This window comes from Podarcis muralis, chromosome 10 (assembly GCF_964188315.1).
Source record: "Podarcis muralis chromosome 10, rPodMur119.hap1.1, whole genome shotgun sequence".
Lineage (NCBI taxonomy): Eukaryota > Metazoa > Chordata > Lepidosauria > Squamata > Lacertidae > Podarcis > Podarcis muralis.
In genome coordinates, this window is record NC_135664.1 from 73,232,915 (window position 1) to 73,250,763 (window position 17,849).

At 49.3% G+C, this 17,849-nt stretch overlaps 1 protein-coding gene across 2 annotated transcripts; it reads right to left on the reverse strand.

The window, feature by feature from the left end:
• Positions 1 to 2,073: 2,073 nt before the first annotated feature.
• Positions 2,074 to 15,293, reverse strand: LOC114605845 (ciliary microtubule associated protein 1A-like). Of its 2 annotated transcripts, XM_077935405.1 has the most exons (8): positions 15,048 to 15,293; positions 14,248 to 14,390; positions 11,610 to 11,726; positions 10,186 to 10,389; positions 8,241 to 8,342; positions 6,362 to 6,483; positions 4,018 to 4,158; positions 2,074 to 2,255 (listed from the first exon to the last, which is right to left on the reverse strand). In XM_077935405.1, exons 3-8 carry the CDS (start codon positions 11,716 to 11,718, stop codon positions 2,175 to 2,177), a joined length of 759 nt encoding a protein of 252 aa, XP_077791531.1. In that variant the 5' UTR covers positions 11,719 to 11,726; positions 14,248 to 14,390; positions 15,048 to 15,293; the 3' UTR covers positions 2,074 to 2,174. The 2 variants fall into 2 exon arrangements, with proteins under 2 accessions (XP_077791531.1, XP_028603319.2); XM_028747486.2 differs by lacking the exons at positions 14,248 to 14,390; positions 15,048 to 15,293 and having other exon boundaries at positions 11,610 to 11,844.
• Between the last annotated feature and the right edge of the window lie 2,556 nt (positions 15,294 to 17,849).

Here is a 17,849-nt window from a genome sequence, read left to right on the forward strand (position 1 = left end):
TGTTCCTGATAAAATGATGTTGCTTATGAACCTATCTGTCCCTGGGGGCTCACTGAAAGCAGAACATGTTGGAGCCTTCATCAAACCTGAGTAAGTACTCCAACCTTTGGGGCCAACGGGTCTTTTCTGGGATGATGAGCCCACCATCTCAAGCCATCTTAAAGAGGGCTTGCCTACTTCCAGCCTATGAACAGCATATCTATCCAATCACTATCCCACACAACCTGCCTCTTTCCAGGATTGAGTTTCAGCCTGGTGGCCCTCATCCAGCCCCCTAGTGGTTCCAGGCAATGGGGTCCTGAGCTTCCTCAGCCTCATCTGAATCTGAGAAGAAAGATAAACTGATAAACTGAGCTGGTTGCCCAAGGCCTACTGAAGGAAAACCTCACTTCAGATCCATAAATTACATTTCATCAGATCTTGAGATGCAAAACATGCAAGGCACACATGCCGCCCTAGGTGCCCAATTGGCTTGCTCCACTGTTGGGTTTGTTTGCTATGTTGTAGGAACAAAATTGAGGCAGGATGGACACCATTTCCCCCCCCCCCCCATGGAAAAGGACTTTCCCCACATAGCCTCGGCAGCCCCATCCTTCGCAATGGGCCCTGGGCAACCCTGTGGCTGTGGCACTTTTAGGATCAACATGTTGAAGAGAAATCGTTATCTGTGAAACAAACAAGTATGTGAGTGATGACTGTTATCGGAATTTTTATAAAGCTTGGGGGTGTTGTATATAAAGCAGACATTTCAGGGGAACTTCCATTCCTCCTCACCACTATGAGCTGAATAAAGAACATGAAATCCACTCTCGACTCAGCTGGTGTCGTTGTTTGGCAAATCCAAGTGAGCCCAAGGATTTTCATACAACAAGCCCAAGACAAGAAAGAGTCACACACCATGTGTATCATCGCAATCGTCTTGCAAAGAATTTTGTTGGCACTGTTTCTTTTTAATCGATGAACTGAGGACTGTACAAGCAGCAAACTTTGCAGAGTCTCAGGAGGAAGAGTTCGCCAGCTGCAGGGCTGGCACCCGGCAACTGGGCTTAGAGGTGATGAATGCAGGGAGTCAGAGCCAAGGAAAGGTCATTTCACTTCTGGGATGTGAGTCTACCTCGGAGGCATGGAGTCTGGAGAGGCCAGTTTGGCACAAAACTGAGGTGGGATCCCTTGACTGGCAGAAGGAAAGCAGAGGATGCAAACTGGGGAAGATCGTAATGTTTTCTAACTATGTAATTCATACAGATTGCAGAATTCAGCCTTTCTGGGCACAGAATTTGGATTCAAGCACACAAAACCAAGATACAGTGGAACCTCTGGTTGTGAACAGGATCCGTTCTGGAGGCCTGTTCACAACATGAAAAGCCTGCAACCTGAAGCGCCGTATCTGTGCAGGTGTGTGGCATGATCTGGTACTTGTGCACATGCACGAAGCGCGATTTAGTGCTGAGCATGCACGAGCAGCGAAACCCGGAAGTAACCCTTTCCAGTACTTCTGGGTCGCCACAGGACACAACCTGAAAAGACGTAACATGAAGCAAACGTAACATGAGGTATGACTGTACAGTGGAACCTTGGTTTTCGAGCGTCTCATCTCAGAAGCCGAACGCCAAAAACCCATAAGTGATTGCTTCCGTTTTTGAACATGCCTCGGAAGTCAAACGGCTTCCGGTGTGTGTTTCTCCATTTTTTCAATGGAACCACCCATTGATCCTTGGTTTTCGAACATTTCGCAAGTCGAATGGTCTTCTGGAATGGATTACGTTTGAAAACCGAGGTTCTGCTGTAATAGCTGTGAGGTACAAATAGGAAGATATTTCCCTCCTGCCCCCATCTCACTGCACAGCCTTCCTGGACCTTCCTCAGCTCACACATCCTTAGAGAAAACTGGGGTGACTAAGGGGTGAATGGATCAGAGCAATGCAGTCAAAGGATCTGGGAACAGGGAGAATCAAAGCTACAACAGTTTCCCAAAGGAACTGAGAGGGTAGGCTATGAGCCTCGCTGAACCCAGGCCCCCCAGCTCTGAGGACCCCCCCCCCAGGCCTTGGATGCTGCCCACCCTACTTCCCTCCCCAGGCCCCAATCCCCAGCAGCAACACAAAGCACTGAGAGAACCATATATTTCCAAAGGAATCTTTCTTGTCCAGACCGTCTTCGCCAATGGAGCCTGCTTAATCTGCCACCTCCACAATGAGAGGAGCCACGTAGTCCGAGTGGCGGATCCCGAAGGTCAAGCCACGTTGCGGGGTGTGCTGCAGGAGGAAGGAGAGATGGAGGGGCAGGGTTAGGCACCGCCAGCGGAAAGGAAGGGGTGGGGACACCGAACAATGGAGAGTAGCTGGAAAGCTGGTGCAGTGGTTAGTGTTGGGATGCTTCCAAGGGAAAGGGGGCAATTTGCAAGCACCCAGCTGGCTCCAGCCCACCGGGCAGTAATAATAATAATAATAATAATAATAATAATAATAATAATAATAATAATAAAATTTTATTTATATCCCGCCCTCCCCAGCCGAAGCCGGGCTCAGAGCGGCTAACAACAGTAAAATGATACATCATTCTAAAATCAAATCATTTTAAAATCAATTCAAAATCAAATTAATGGAAACCATTGGGCTAGAGTTCTGTGAGGATTGCCAAAGGAGGGGGTCAGGCTGTGCCCTGGCCAAAGGCCTGGCGGAACAGCTCTGTCTTGCAGGCCCTGCGGAAAGATGTCAAGTCCCACAGGGCCCTAGTCTCTTGTGACACAGCGTTCCACCAGATTGGAGCCACAGCCGAAAAAGCCCTGGCTCTGGTTGAGGCCAGCCTAACCGTATTGGGCTTTAAAGGTTAAAACCAGCACCTTAAACCTGATCCTGTACTCCACCAGGAGCCAGTGCAGCTGGTATAGCACTGGGTGAATGTGATCTTGCGGCGAGGACCCTGTAAGGAGCCTCGCCGCGGCATTCTGCACCCACTGGAGTTTCTGGGTCAGTCTCAAGGGCAGCCCCACGTAGAGTGAGTTACAATAATCCAGTCTGGTGGTGACCGTCGCGTGGATCACAGTGGCGAGGTCAGGGCGAGAGAGGTAAGGAGCCAACTGCTTAGCTTGGTGGAGATGAGGGTAGCTGGGTGATCTCCAGTCATTGGCTCAGCATGAAACAGTGACCCACAGCTTCAGAAGCTGGAGCACGCTCTAATCAGCAGAGTAAATAACACTGCACAAGCAGGAGATGGCTGAGAGACCATATTTACAGGCAGTTTGTTCCGCGTATATCAGGACAAAGGAAAAACATGTCTTCCCCCTTTCATGTCCAAGAGCAAGCAGCAAAAGCTATACACACAAATGGAAGTTCCCAGCAAGCTGTGCTGGAGTGTAAACAGGCATGTGACATACAACAATCCACAGATCTGTTTTAAGGTGGAACGGAACATCAATATCCTAACAGTTAAAGCATCAGACTAGGACCTTGGAAACCAGGCTTCAAATTGCCCCTGCTTGACCATGAAGCTCACAGGGGTGTGACCTGCACTGCAGAGGGTTGGCTAGATGAGCGCTGGGGGTCCCTTCTAACTCTACAATGCTACGATTGTACGATCTAAGTTCAATCACAGCATCTCAGACTCACCTCAGCATCTCAGATTTTAAAAAGAGGAGAACTATGCGTGCCACCTTGAGCTTGTTGGAGGGAATGTGGGATATCATAGAATCATGGAATTGTAGAGTTGGAAGGTACCCCTTTTGTTTACAACACCCCCATGGGTCATCTAGTCCAACCCCCTACCATACAGGATATAAATTTAATAAATACATGAAGTGTCATGTTCCTGGCCAGGTCATCTGCGGACCTGCTCCTGCTTGCAGAGGTTGGTTCCTCAGAGGAGGGAGAGGCTGATGAAGCTCACCTTGACGACTCCAGTTCTCCTGCTGTGGTAGCCCCCTTTCCCACTACCCATAAGACCCACATCTTTGCTGCAGGACAGCTGCACCCCCCAAAAAGCCCCCCCCTAATGCCTTCTGCTGCCACCTGCCCTCACCTTCTCGGGGCTGTAGGCTCCTGGACCCGGCTTCAGAGTGTTGTCTCCTGGGGGCATGTTGCGCGCTAGCATGCTGAACTGTGGTGGCCGTTTCTTGTAGACGCTGGGATCCACCAGGCGGTAGTTGCAGGGCCCTGGCGTCTGTCGTTCAAGGAGGGGGGGAAAGGGTCACTAGGTGTCAGGGAATGGTCGGGAGACAAGGACTGGGGAATGCCTTCTATGGCAGTGAAATAAAAAAATTAAGGTTTTATATATAAAATAAATGTTCATAAATGTACCAAGGAAATACGTACATAAATATACAAACCAAATGTCTGAAGCAGCACAGGAAAACAACCCTGGAACCATTTTGACTCCCAAACTGACCAAATGTTTTCTCTGCAAGGTCGAGGGAAAATGGAAAAGCCTCCCCAATGTCTTTTCCTTCACAAATCCTGTCTTTAGGGTATGTCTGTGTATGAATAGGGTGAGCCTGTGGCTCAAGAACTAAGTATTTATCATTACAAAAGACTGGCTAGGCTCCCCATGGTATCCAATCAAGTGACCATTAACAGGTCTGCCAGACAGGCGGTAAACAACGCACTCAGATTTCTGTTGTAGACCGCCTTTTCTGTGATGTAGGTATGATGTGTCTGGGGGGTGGTCTTGAGCTACACCCCTTCTGTGATGTATGTATGGTGTTTCTGGGGGTGGTCTTGGACTCCAGGGTGGGCAATTTAAAATGTCTATATAAGGGGGGGGCACACCTTTGTTCTGGGTCCTCCTCCTTTCCTGCATGTGAAGGGGGCACCCTGTTGCAACAGTTCAATAAAGATCAGGCTTACGAGCTGCTTTGCTTCTCAATATTCTCTGGTTGGCCTCTGTTCTTTTCTCCGACCGATGGAGAACCTACAAAGGACTCTATAAGGGCTCTTGTGTTCCCCATAAGGGAATACGGGCAGATTTTGGTTTATTACAGCAGACCAGCTTCTCTCCGATGGAGAGCTGGAGGGGGAAGAGTCACTCCCACCCCTTGTCCACAGCGTGTTGAGAAACAGAGAGAGAGGCAGAAGCTGAACAGCTTATAGGGGAGTTGCCCAGTTACGAGATAATGAAGACAGAACCAGAAGGGAGGGAGCAGCTAGCTAGGACATCACTTGAGAGCGTGGGGAACACCCCCTTATCAAGGACACGGAGGTCCAAACGTATCAGAGAGCACAGGAGTCAGAGGGAGGGAGGAAATTCCCATTGGTGCTCCAAATGCTGTGGAAGCCAGAAGGAGGATTAGACTAGCCAACTGCCCTTCTTGCAGAGAGCTGTGCATTTGTGCTTGCAGCATGGTTGCTGTAATAAAAGGACTATAAATCTATCAGCTGCTTGTTAATTCTTATCTGTGAAGTTACCAAAGGGATGGGAAGACTCTGTTGGGTTCCGCAGGCAACTGTCGTGACCTATGAAGTTTTCTGGCATCCGGCACGCTTCCTCTGTGCCTTTGTGCTTCTCCCAGCTGCAAGCAGAGCATCACAGCAACGGTGTGTGCCTTAAAGGTAAAGGTAAAGGTACCCCTGCCCGTACGGGCCAGTCGTGACCGACTCTAGGGTTGCGCGCTCATCTCGCTCAAGAGGCCGGGAGCCAGCGCTGTCCGAAGACACTTCCGGGTCACGTGGCCAGCGTGACAAAGCTGCAACTGGCGAGCCAGTGCAGCACACGGAAACGCTGTTTACCTTCCCGCTATAAAGCGGTACCTATTTATCTACTTGCACTTAGGGGTGCTTTTGAACTGCTAGGTGGGCAGGAGCTGGGACCGAATGACAGGAGCTCACCCCGCCGCGGGGATTCGAACCGCTGACCTTACGATCAGCAAGTCCTAGGCACTGAGGTTTTACCCACAGCGCTACCCGCGTCCCTCAGTGTGTGCCTTATGTGGGTGCAAAAATAACAGTCCGTACACGGCTTCTTCCTAATCTAAAGAAGCTTTAATGTACAGCATAAGGGACGCGGGTGGTGCTGTGGGTTAAACCACAGAGCCTAGGACTTGCCGATCAGAAGGTTGGCGGTTCGAATCCCCACGATGGGCATGGTTCGGGGGCGACTCATGGGCTGGTTAAGTGACCCCATGGACCACTTCTGGCCCATGGGCCTTAGGTTGCCGACCTCTGACTTAAGTGTTTGAAAATAATCTCCTATTTGAAAATATTGTTACTCTTTTGTTTAAGAACCAGATCGATGCATGTAGTAAAATAAGTACCCTGGATTTCTTGGTTGTGCGTTCCTCAGACAATGTCAAGGTCACCTGCAAGGGGGAAGAGGATTTCCTAAATCTCTCACTCCAGGGTCTTCAAAACCTGTCCGTTCGGCTACTCACCTTGCTGAGGTCCTCATAGAAGCTGCCGATTGACTTGCGCCCATAAATGGAGAAATTGGGGGCTGAGGTCTTGCCAACCACATTGGGCCCCATCATGGGGGGGAGCCAGTAGGCTGCAGGCCCTAGAGGTGGGGGGCAGGAAGTGGAAAGAAGAGATTCAGTGGGGCATATGGGAATGTATAGAAGCATGTGAGAACCTGGAACCTTCTGCACTCAAAGCAAACCTTCTATTGCTAAGCTGCAATGGCCTTTCCAAAATAGAGACGTATGAAACTACCCCATACTGAGCCAAACCACCGGTCCAAGTCCAACAGAGGTATTTTAAGGGTAGTGCGGCCAGTTTAACAGCACTGGGCGCCGTGCTGCTGGGGGCGCCACCATAATGCTATAGAACGGAGAGCGAAAGCGGGGGGGCACTGAATTATCACATTGCACAGGGCACCACTGAAATTTGAGAGCCCATAGTCCGCCACTGGGTCCATGTAACTCAGGCCAAAGTGGTGTTATAAGAATTCTAAGGTCTTAGATATAAATTAAATGTTCATGAATGTACAAGGCAAATACATATGTAAGTACAGTGGTACCTTGGTTTAAGAGCAGCTTAGTTTATGAACAACTTGGATTAAGAACACTGCAAACCCGGAAGTAGGTGTTTTGGTTTGTGAACTTTGCCTTGGAAGCAGAATATGTTGAGTGTGTTCCATTTGTAAATTGAGTCCCCTGCTGCTATGGGAAAGCACACCTTGGTTTAAGAACGCTTTGGTTTAAGAATGGACTTCCAGAATGGATGAAGTTCGTAAACCAAAGTACCACTGTATATAAACCATGTGTTTGAAATAGTACAGGAGAGCAATCCTGAAGCCATTTGGACTCCCCCAAATTGACCTCAAATATTTCTCTGCAAGGAGGTAGGAAATGGGGGAAGTCTTTTGCTTACCTGTCTCAAGAGTGTATTTGTGTATGAATAAGGTGAGCCTGTGACCTGGTTTCAGGAACTAAAGTATTTACCATCACAAAAGAATGGCCAGGCTGCCCAGGTAATGCAATCGGTGACCATTATCAGGTATCCTGGCAAACAGGATTTCCGCTTTAGACTGCATCCTTCTGTGATGCATATATGATGTTTCTGGGGGTGGTCTTGGGCTACAGGGTGCTTGCACACCATTGTTCAGGGTTCTCCTCCCTTCTGCATGTGGTGAGTGGGGACCCTGTTACAACAGTTTCTTGAATAAAATCAGGCTTACTAGCTATGGTTTTCCCAGTAGTGATGTATGGAAGTGAGAGCTGGACCATAAAGAAGGCTGATCGCCAAAGCTTTTGAACTCTGGTGCTGGAGGAGACTCCTGAGAGTCCCATGGACTGCAAGAAGATCAAACCTCTCCATTCTGAAGGAAATCAGCCCTGAGTGCTCACTGGAAGGACAGATCCTGAAGCTGAGGCTCCAAGACTTTGGCCACCTCATGAGAAGAGAAGACTCCCTGGAAAAGACCCTGATGTTGGGAAAGATGGAGGGCACAAGGTGAAGGGGACGACAGAGGACGAGATGGTTGGACAGTGTTCTCGAAGCTACCACATGAGTTTGACCAAACTGCGGAAGGCAGTGGAAGACAGGGGTGTCTGGCGTGCTCTGGTCCAGGGGGTCACAAAGAGGCGGACACGACTAAACGACTAAACAACAACAACAGCCGCTTTTCTTCTCAATATTCTCTGGTTGGCCTCTGTTATTTTCTCTTACCAATAGGGAGCCCGCTTAAGGACTCTGTACGGGCTCTTGGATACCCCATAAGGGAAAAGGAGCAATTTTTTTTCTTATAACCAATAAATGTCATTTTTACCTTTGTCTGCAAACACTCTTCCCACCTGGCGTCCTCTCTCTCACCTGGTGTCTGGTCGTTCTGGAATTCCTTCGTCCGGTAGGCAAGGGAATACATGGGGGCAGAGCGGTAAGCCCATCTCCCTGCTTTCTCCGGGGAATAGCAGCCTGTTGGAAGCAGAGACCCACAATCTGATCAGGATGCAGAAGGGCACGGAGGAGGGTTGACATTCAGTCCCTTCCAGCTCTTTAACTCTATGATTCTCTGTACGAACCCCTGTTAATAAACCTCTGATGGAGAGTCCACCACCTTCTGAAGGAATCCGTTCCATTGATGAACAGTTCTTTACCACCAGGAAGTTATTCCTAAGCTTCAGTCACAATCTCCCTTCTTGTAACTTGAATGCATCTCCTATGGAGCCGCAGAAAAGCAAGTTTGCTCCATCTTCCCCAATGGAAGAACATTGGAATACGGCTGAGTTAGAAAGGGGAGTTTTGGTCTTGCGGCTGCTCCCTTTCTTCCCAAAAGGAAAATGGGAAGTGCCTCTTCACTAACTCTAACCCCCTGTCTCACTGCTAATTCCAATTGTTGACTTCTGCTAATAAAAGGAGCCTCTGCAGAGCTAGTCGGCAGCTTGCTTGGAGCATGCTTGCCGGAGTGCTTCTGTAGCCTTATTGGAGTTCACCGATTGGGTCTGCATTGCTCCGGGACAGGAGGAAGGAAGTCAAATGACACCGAGGTTGGTTCAAAGAAAGAGTTTATTCTGCCCTCCGGAAAGCAGAAGGTACTTGCGTGATCAAGTCCACAGCAAGTCCAAAGAAATGAGAAGTTTCATGCAGTATATATATCCCCCAGGCACCCTCTCCCCCTTCCCCAGGAATCCAGCCACGTCAGCTTGTATACGCAGGTTGACATCACAGATGTTCCTGTTCCGGCACTCTTAACCATAAAAGGGATTTCCTTCCTGCACTCCTGACCATAAAAGGATATTCCTCTTCCTACTCTTATCTTGGAGGAAGACCCCATCATCTCCGGGAACACGCTTCTGGTGTTTTTCCCAGACTTGGGTCTGTTCGTCTTTGTGGTCAAAACATAAGATAAGGCACAAACGTGTTTTCTCTGTTCTACTGGTGCAGTCAGGGTCATCCTTGACGTCACAAACTGATAAAGGAGAGAGCTGTGTTCTTGTTAAGCATTTGCTCAACGGCTCAAGTTTATGCATTTTAGCTAAGGGAAAATAGGGATTTTGGTGCAGTTTAAAACTGCTTGCACAGTCAGTTTTGGGTTTTGGGAAACCCATTCCTTCACTTCTGCACAGCTCACTTGCATTCAAACTCCCGTCGTCCTAGTCATTCCTACAGTGGTGTGATGCCCTGGGAATCGGATTCAGAGGCTGAACCTGAGGAATCCCAGCCTGCACAGTAGTCCCCGCCTCCAGGGCCGGCTGAGCTTGGGCTGGGGCTTGAACCTGAAGCGCCCTCACCTGTGCCGGATCCTCAAGAGCAGGCACCAGCTGAATCCGCTCTGTCTCGGGAGGTGATGGAGGACCCATTGCCTGCAGGTGTGCCTCTCTCAGCCCCGTCAGAGGAAGCTGAGGTTGTCTCTGGGTCCAGTAACCCTCCAGCCTCTCCTGAGCTGCAGAGGCTCAGGGCAGAGAGGCGGAGGGAACTAAGTTCTCGCAGGAGAAGTGCTCGCCTCCAGGCCAGGAGAGGCGAGTCACCTGTGGGCTGGGACCGCCCTAGGCCTCAGAGGAGATAAAGGCCAGCCCACCCAGTCCCAGGTTGTGGGAGCAACATTGTTTGTAGCCTGTTCCTTCCTGCACCCTGTCCTGCTCTTCTGCCAGAGTTCCTGACCATGCCCGACTCCTCGCTTTGGACCTCGCTTCGCCCTTGACGGACAGCCTCCATACCCTCAACCTAGGACCAGACTTAGACCACGCCGCACTGTAACCCCCCCCCCCCCCAGGACCAGCACAAATGGGATGCCTCAGGCCCAGATTTCAAGACAGACCTGGCCCCGGGGTCCTAAAAGGCGGCACGTCCTTGGGGCGTCCGTAGATGGAATAAGCAGGAATCCCAGCCCTGCCCCTCATGGTCATGTTGGTTGGGATGAGGTAGCCCGGGCCGGGGGAGCAGTTCTCTTGGTCCTGGGAGTGGCGAGTGCCAAAGCTGTAGGCCGGGGCCCGGGTGCGAGAAGGGTCATGCAGTTGGTAGCCTGCAAGGAGAAACAGCAGCAGGGAAGGAAGGTTAGACGTTGGGCCAGAGAGACATGGCGGGGGTGGGCGGGTGATGCTCTACCCCATTGGTTTCCAAACATTTTGGGGCCATTGCCCGCTAGGTTCCATAAACACACCCCAGGGCCCCCTCCCAAACCCTATGAAGGTGACCCAGAAACTGCAACTAATCCAGAATGCGGCAGCTAGACTGGTAACTGGGAGTGGCTGCCAAGACCACATAACACCGGTCTTGAAAGACCTACGTTGGCTCCCATTATGTTTCCGAGCACAATCCAAAGTGTTGGTGCTGACCTTGAAAGCCCTAAACGGCCTCGGTCCAGTATACCTGAAGGAGTGTCTCCACCCCCACCATTCAGCAGGGGCACTAAGGTCCAGCTCCGAGCGCGTTCTGGTGGTTCCCTCGCTGCGAGAAGCAAAGCTACAGGGAACCAGGCAGAGGGCCTTCTCGGTGGTGGTGCCCGCCCCGTGGAACGCCCTCCCACCAGATGTCAAAGAGAACAACAACTACCAGACTTTTAGAAGATATCTGAAGGCAGCCCTGTTTAGGGAAACGTTTAATGTTCGATACATTACTGTATTTTAATGTTTTGTTGGAAGCTGCCCAGAGTGGCTGGGGAAGCCCAGCCAGATGGGCAGGATACAAATAATAATTTATAAATAATAAATAACCCAACAGAATTCAAAACAGTAACAATTAATTGCACATTTGCTCAAAATCGAATTGAAAGCATTTAGTCAATTCAAAAAAAATTAAGTTTGATACGAGATATTGCATGAGAAATATTTTTACGCATTCTCCCTAATGAAAATATATGGGGGAAGGGAATTTTTAGCATAAAATATTGTTTTGGTACAGTTTCTTCCCAGCCACCACTTTTCAAGAACCAGTTTTTTAAATCCTGTGAGCAATCACAGCAAAGCTCAAAAGCAGGGAGAGAAATGACAACTGGCCGCCCCCTCTTGCTTGTCCCAAGAGCGACGCTGTCTTGGAGAACTGATTTTTGTTTTCTGCAAGTGGTTGACATTTCCTTCCTGAGCTGACACCTCCTGTCCTTTTTCAGCCTTTTATTCCCATGCCCGTCGCAACATCCAGTGGCAAGGAGTTCCACAAGTCATTTCTGTGCTGGGTAGACTGCTCTGGTTTGGCCCATTCTAGGGTCTGAAAGCTGGACTTTGTCCCCACCCCAAATTCACTCACCTACGTTTGATGGGAGAGCATATTTGGGCCCGGGGCTGCTGTAGAGGGCAGCGATTGGCCCTCTGGGCCGGTGGGGGCGCCAGGACCCCACCCAAACATCTGTCGACATGTTCCGATCTTGGGAGAGGAAGGGAAAGGAGATTGTGAGCTGCTTTGAGACTCCTTTGGGTAGTGATAAAGCGAGATATCAAATCCAAACTCCTCCTCCTCCTCCTCCTCCTCCTCCTCCTCCTCCTCCTCCTCCTCCTCCTCCTCCTCTTCTTCTTCTTCTTCCTGCTGTATAATAGGGGAATGCACTCTGCTAAGTGAAGAAACTTGCTAGCGTGAGTTAGGAAGGATAATACTAATCAATATATCCTCTCCTGTGACTCACAACATTCCCACAAAGTCATGCATCCACAGCAGTGACCAGGGGAGGAATGACTGCTGGGAGGAGCGCAAAGATAAGAAATGTCATGGTGCACCCACAGCTATACATCAGACACCTTCCTCTGCCCCAGCTGCAACAAAACATGTCTCTCCCGCATTGGTCTCTACAAACTACATTCAGTTTGACTTCACCCCCCAAAGGCGCACTCTTCTGTTGCCTCCCGAGAAATATGGCTGCCAACAAACAACGCTGCAAAATCCAACTATTTATTTCAATTAATGCAACAAATCTGATGAATTGGCTCCAGCTGTTCATTGACACTCCCAGCTCCCTCGCCTCTTAGTTGTGGGGTCAGATCAGGCCGTGACCCAGAAGCAGTCCCAGAGCAGGCGACAATTTCCCACTACAGATAGTAACACACACACACACAAATGCCATCTGTCCTGGATGCTTTAGTTGAGATTCCTGCATTGCAGGGGGCTGGACTAGATGACCCCATGGGGTCCCTTCCAACTCTACGATTCTATGCATGCATAATGATAATAATAATTTAATATTTTTTTATTTATACCCCGTCCTTCCCGGTTCAGAAAACTGGGCTCAGGGCAGCTAACAACAAATTTAAAACAATTGATGCAAGAAAAAACATCATATAATACAGTATAGAACATGAATAACAATAAATTCAAAATCAATTTAGGGGGGAAATCCATCCAATAAACATTAGATGATCACCAGGGCTAGCTGGCTAAGTTAGTCCTACTTGGGCCAGCGAGGAGACCAGGGGAGAATTAGCTGTGGGATCCCAGAGCAGGTGATCTTCATAAAACGGGAGGGGGAGGGAAGGAAGGGGAATAAAAGATCAGGCTAAGTTCAAATTAAAAGCCAGACAGAATAGTTCTGTCTTACAGGCCCTGCGGAAGGAGGTTAAATCCTGCAGGGCCCTGGTCTCCTGGGACAGAGCATTCCACCAGGTCGGAGCCATCACTGAGAAGGCCCTGGCCCTGGTGGAGGATAGTCTGACTTCCTTAGGGCCCGGGACCCTAAGATAATTCCAGGCATCTGATGAAGTGGACAGAAGCCTGTGCCATAATCAGTGTGATATTCCTTAATGCGCTTTGTATTTGCTTCTTTCGCTGTGCCTGCCAGGTTAGTCTCCCGCATGGTTTCCAAACAAAACTAGCAAACACACGCCATTGTCTGGGTCTCTCTCTCTCCCTCCTCTCTCTAGCCCAGTTGCCATGCCAGCGGGGACAGCAAAACAGAGATTGACCATGCGCTGGTGGCAGGCGGGGGCAGTGTCCTTCTTTGCACAAAAGCACCCACATACACAGCTAAAGAATGCCTGGCAGATGACCACCCAAGCCCTGCCCTTTAAAACTTCCTGGAATCGCAGGACTGTAGAGTTGGAAGGGGCCACGAAGGCCATCCAGTCTAACCCATCCAGAAATGCAGGAATCTATTATTTTTAAAATAATAATAAAAAGGCAGTCTAAGCAAGACGTGACCCAACTTGGCTTCTCCTGCCTCTAAATTAGGTCTTTTTTTTAGCCAAAGTCAGATCTGTCCTGGACAAGTGAGTTGTTTGGATACCAGGCAATGAGGAATCCCCAGGATCCTATCTGGTAATAATAGTAATAATAATAATAATGACAAGTGTGATTATTAAAATAATTATTTCACATTTTTAAGTCCTTGGATTTTCTGTTGCTTCAAAGTATTTTGTGCTATCTTATTTTAATTCATCAAACAGAGAGAGAGAGAGAGACCCAGCCAGCCTAGCTCTTGGAGCTGGAATACAAAAAAAAAAAGAGCTGTAGGAAATAAATTTAAAAATGGAGGGCACCAGGTTCCTGTTTGAGACGGTGGCCTTGCCTGAGGCCATGAGAAACTCCTAATCATCTTCATGCATGTGTGTGAGAGAGGGAAATGTTTCAATGAGAGAAAGACCATAGTAGTTCTAAGCAGTGCTTTCTTCCTCTCTAAACAAATGTTTAGGGGTACTCTCATTTTCCTACTCATATTGAAACGCTGCCCCTCAATGAGGCCAAACTTAGATTTGCAAGTTATTTAGGGGTATGCGTACCCCCAGGAAAAAAGCACTGGTTATAAGGAACCCAAAGTGTCCACACACACACACACCTCCCACCCTGTAATGCAGGAATCACGGCTAGAGAGAGAGGCAGGGAACATGATAAACCCCTATGTAGTGCAGATAGATCTTATTGCAATTTAGTTCTAAGGCGGTGTTTCGGAAAGACCCCTCACCTGATCTCTTGAGGCTATTGGAGGATCACCTGGCCAGGTCTTCAGGAGTAAGCAGGGAAGCGTTGGCGCCGGGGCAGCCTGAGCTAGACTCGCCTAGCGGTTTGGATGAGTCCCTTCCGTGGACGGTCCAGGCGAGGAGGTCCCTGCAAGGGAGAGTCATTCCAAGGAATGGTAGAACTGTAACGTCGGAAGGGAACCCAACCTCTTTGCAGATGCGGGAACGACAGCTTAAAAACCCCAGCCTCTGCTGGAAAACCTCCGATGAATCGCTAGAATCAGGGAATCGTGGAGTTGGAAGAGACCCGCAAGAACCATCTAGTCCAGGCATCCCCAAACTCGGCCCCTCCAGCTGCTTTGGGACTACAAATCCCATCATCCCTAGCTAATAGGACCAGTGGTCAGGGATGATGGGAATTGTAGTCCCAAAACAGCTGGAGGGGCCGAGTTTGGGGATGCCTGATCTAGTCCACACACACACCCTACGCGCCATGAAGGAATATCGGCTAAAGAACCCCTGGCAACACAGTTGCCTCGATTCCACCCCCCAGTTTCTCCCCCAATATTCTGCCACTCATCCCGGCCAGACACGGCCCCACCACCTTTCCAGCCAGGGGAAGACAGATCCCAGGAGATCCAGCGGGGGTGGGGAGATCTTGGAAGGAGAAAGGGAGCCTTTCAGAAAAGCGATCCCCGACGGGGTGTGGGATCCCCAGCACTTAAAGGTCTCATCCCCAGCCACTGAAGAGGCGGAGAAGGGATGGATCCTGCGGGAGACGGGGCTGGGATCCCGGAGCACCGACCTGAGGCTGGGAGCGGACGGCAGGGAGAGCTGCTGGACCCCCGCTCGGCGCAAGGCGGACCCCGGAGAGAGAGAGAGGCAGCCGGACTGAGCCGGCCCGGAGCTGCCCCAACCTCCGTCCCTCCGGCCCGCAGTGTGTACGCTGTTTCCCGGCAACGGCGCCTCCTCCTTTCCCCGGTCCCGGGGCGGCTCCGTCGGGCGGCTCCAGCGCAGCGCCCGCTGCGTCCCTAACCAGCGCCTCTGGTCTGCCCGCGTAAAGTCTGTCCTGGGTTCAAGAGAGCGGGCGGGGAGGGGAGGTGTCAGGCGGGCTCCTAGTAAGTCTCGGGTTTCTTATTGTAACATTTTTACGGGGTTTCTCTTTTGTTGCAATGTGATTGCAATTGAGTTTCCAACTTTTTAAAAGGTTTCCCCATCGAATGGTTTTATGAACAATTGTTGCAAGCGGCTCTGGTTTAGTTTGGTTTTATGAATAACTCAGTACAGTGGTACCTCGGGTTAAGTACTTAATTCGTTCCGGAGGTCCGTTCTTAACCTGAAAATGTTCTTAACCTGAAGCACCACTTTAGCTAATGGGGCCTCCCGCGGCTGCCGCGCGATTTCTGTTCTCATCCTGAAGCAAAGTTCTTAACCTGAAGCACTATTTCTGGGTTAGCGGAATCTGTAACCTGAAGCGTATGTAACCTGAAGCGTGTGTAACCCGAGGTACCACTGTACTTTATTTCTTTTTTAAAAATGTAGAAGGGGAAGAAATGGAGGCAGTGGGGGATTTTACTTTCTTGGGCTCCATGATCACTGCAGATGGTGACAGCAGCCACGAAATTAAACGACGCCTGGTTCTTGGGAGAAAAGGAATGATAAACCTAGACAGCATCTTGAGAAGTAGAGACATCACCTTGCCGACAAAGGTCCGTATTGTTAAAGCCATGGTTTTCCCAGTCGTGATGTATGGAAGTGAGAGCTGGACCATAAAGAAGGCTGATCGCTGAAGAATTGATGCTTTTGAATTCTGGTGCTGGAGGAGACTCTTGAGAGTCCCATGGACTGCAAGAAGATCCAACCTCTCCATTGTGAAGGAAATCAGCCCTGAGTGCTCACTGGAAGGACAGATCCTGAAGCTGAGGCTCCAAAACTTTGGCCACCTCATGAGAAGACTCCCTGGAAAAGACCCTGATGTTGGGAAAGATGGAGGGCACAAGGAGAAGGGGACGACAGAGGACGAGATGGTTGGACAGTGTTCTCGAAGTTACCAGCATGAGTTTGACCAAACTGTGGGAGGCAGTGGAAGACAGGAGTGCCTGGCGTGCTCTGGTCCAGGGGGTCACGAAGAGTCGGGCACGACTAAACGACTAAACAACAACAACAACTCTCCTTTTGACTCAAGAAAACCACCATTTTATGGTTCAAATTGGGGGAAATAAATACAGTAAGTGGACAAAAGTACAAAGATTCACAAAATGTTTAGAGGAATGCTTCCCCCTGCGGCCCCCCCCCCCCAAGAAAAGCACTGTGAATAACGCTATATGAATTTAAAGAAACGAAATCCGCTGGCTGGAGTTACCCAGAGAGGGAAGGGCATTCTACACATGGTCAGAGAACTGCCTTTTCCGTTTTCTTTGCTAATGAACTCACATCCCAGTTGACAGCAAGAGCCGTCGGACAGCGGGACGGTCTCCCTTGGGAGGTGGCGAACTCTCCTTCCTTGGAGGTTTTTAAGCAGCGGTTGGATGGCCACCTGTCCTGGATTCGAGAGCTGAGATCCCTGCCTTGCAGGGGGCTAGTCTAGATGACCCATGGGGTCCCACCCAATCCCACAACTGGCTTATGCTACACAAGGCATAGGCAAACTTGGCCCTCCAGATGTGTTGGGACTACAATTCCCATCATCCCTGACCACTGGTCCTGTTAGCTATGGATGATGGGAGTTGTAGTCACAAAACATCTGGAGGGCCGAGTTTGCCTGTGCCTGTGCTACACGCACCTTCTGGGGAAACAACAGGCAGACTCAAGCCCAACCCTCTATGCGTCTGCTCAGAAGTGAGTCCCATTGTGTCATTAAAACTACTGCATTCCATATATATATATATATATATATATGCTTTTTGGCTTTATACATTTCATTAATTTTACAATCATTTTATCATTTCAAAACTTGACTTCCTTCCGTCTCTTTCTGCAGCTCCTTAAATTTATTTTTAATGTCTTCTGTATATTCAAATGAATATAATTTGCTTATTTATTTATTTATCTATCTATTTTAAATATATACCCTAATAATAATAATAATAATAATAATAATAATAATAATTTATTATTTATACCCCGCCCATCTGGCTGGGTTTCCCCAGCCACTCTGGGCAGCTTCCAATAAAATATTAAAATACAGTAATGCATCAAACATTAAAAGCTTTCCTAAACAGGGCTGCCTTCAGATGTCTTCCAAAAGTCTGGTAGCTGTTTTTCTCTTTGACATCTGGTGGGAGGGCGTTCCACAGGGCAGGTGCCACCACCGAGAAGGCCCTCTGCCTGGTTCTCTGTAGCCTCACTTCACGCAGGGAGGGAACCACCAGAAGGCCCTTGGTGCTGGACCTCAGTGTCTGGGCAGAACGATGGGGGTGGAGACACTCCTTCAGGTATACTGGACTGACACCTTATAAAACTTCAGGTGATTGCAATAAGCCTGCCAATGTATTGTGATGCATACCACTGCCTGGTGATTCTGCAAGTTGATATGATTGATTTTTAGGTGATTCTGTAAGTTGATATGATTGATTTTTAGGTGATTCTGTAAGTTGATATGATTGAT

Excerpts from the sequence above, each read along its gene's own strand:
- LOC114605845 (XM_077935405.1), bottom strand. The coding sequence starts at position 11,718 with ATGTCGACAGATGTTTGGGTGGGGTCCTGGCGCCCCCACCGGCCCAGA. Across the intron at positions 10,390-11,609 it reads TGCTCTCCCATCAAACGTAG|GCTACCAACTGCATGACCCT; the intron begins GTGAGTGAATTT and ends TTCTCCTTGCAG. Across the intron at positions 6,484-8,240 it reads CCAGAACGACCAGACACCAG|GGCCTGCAGCCTACTGGCTC; the intron begins GTGAGAGAGAGG and ends CCCCACCTCTAG.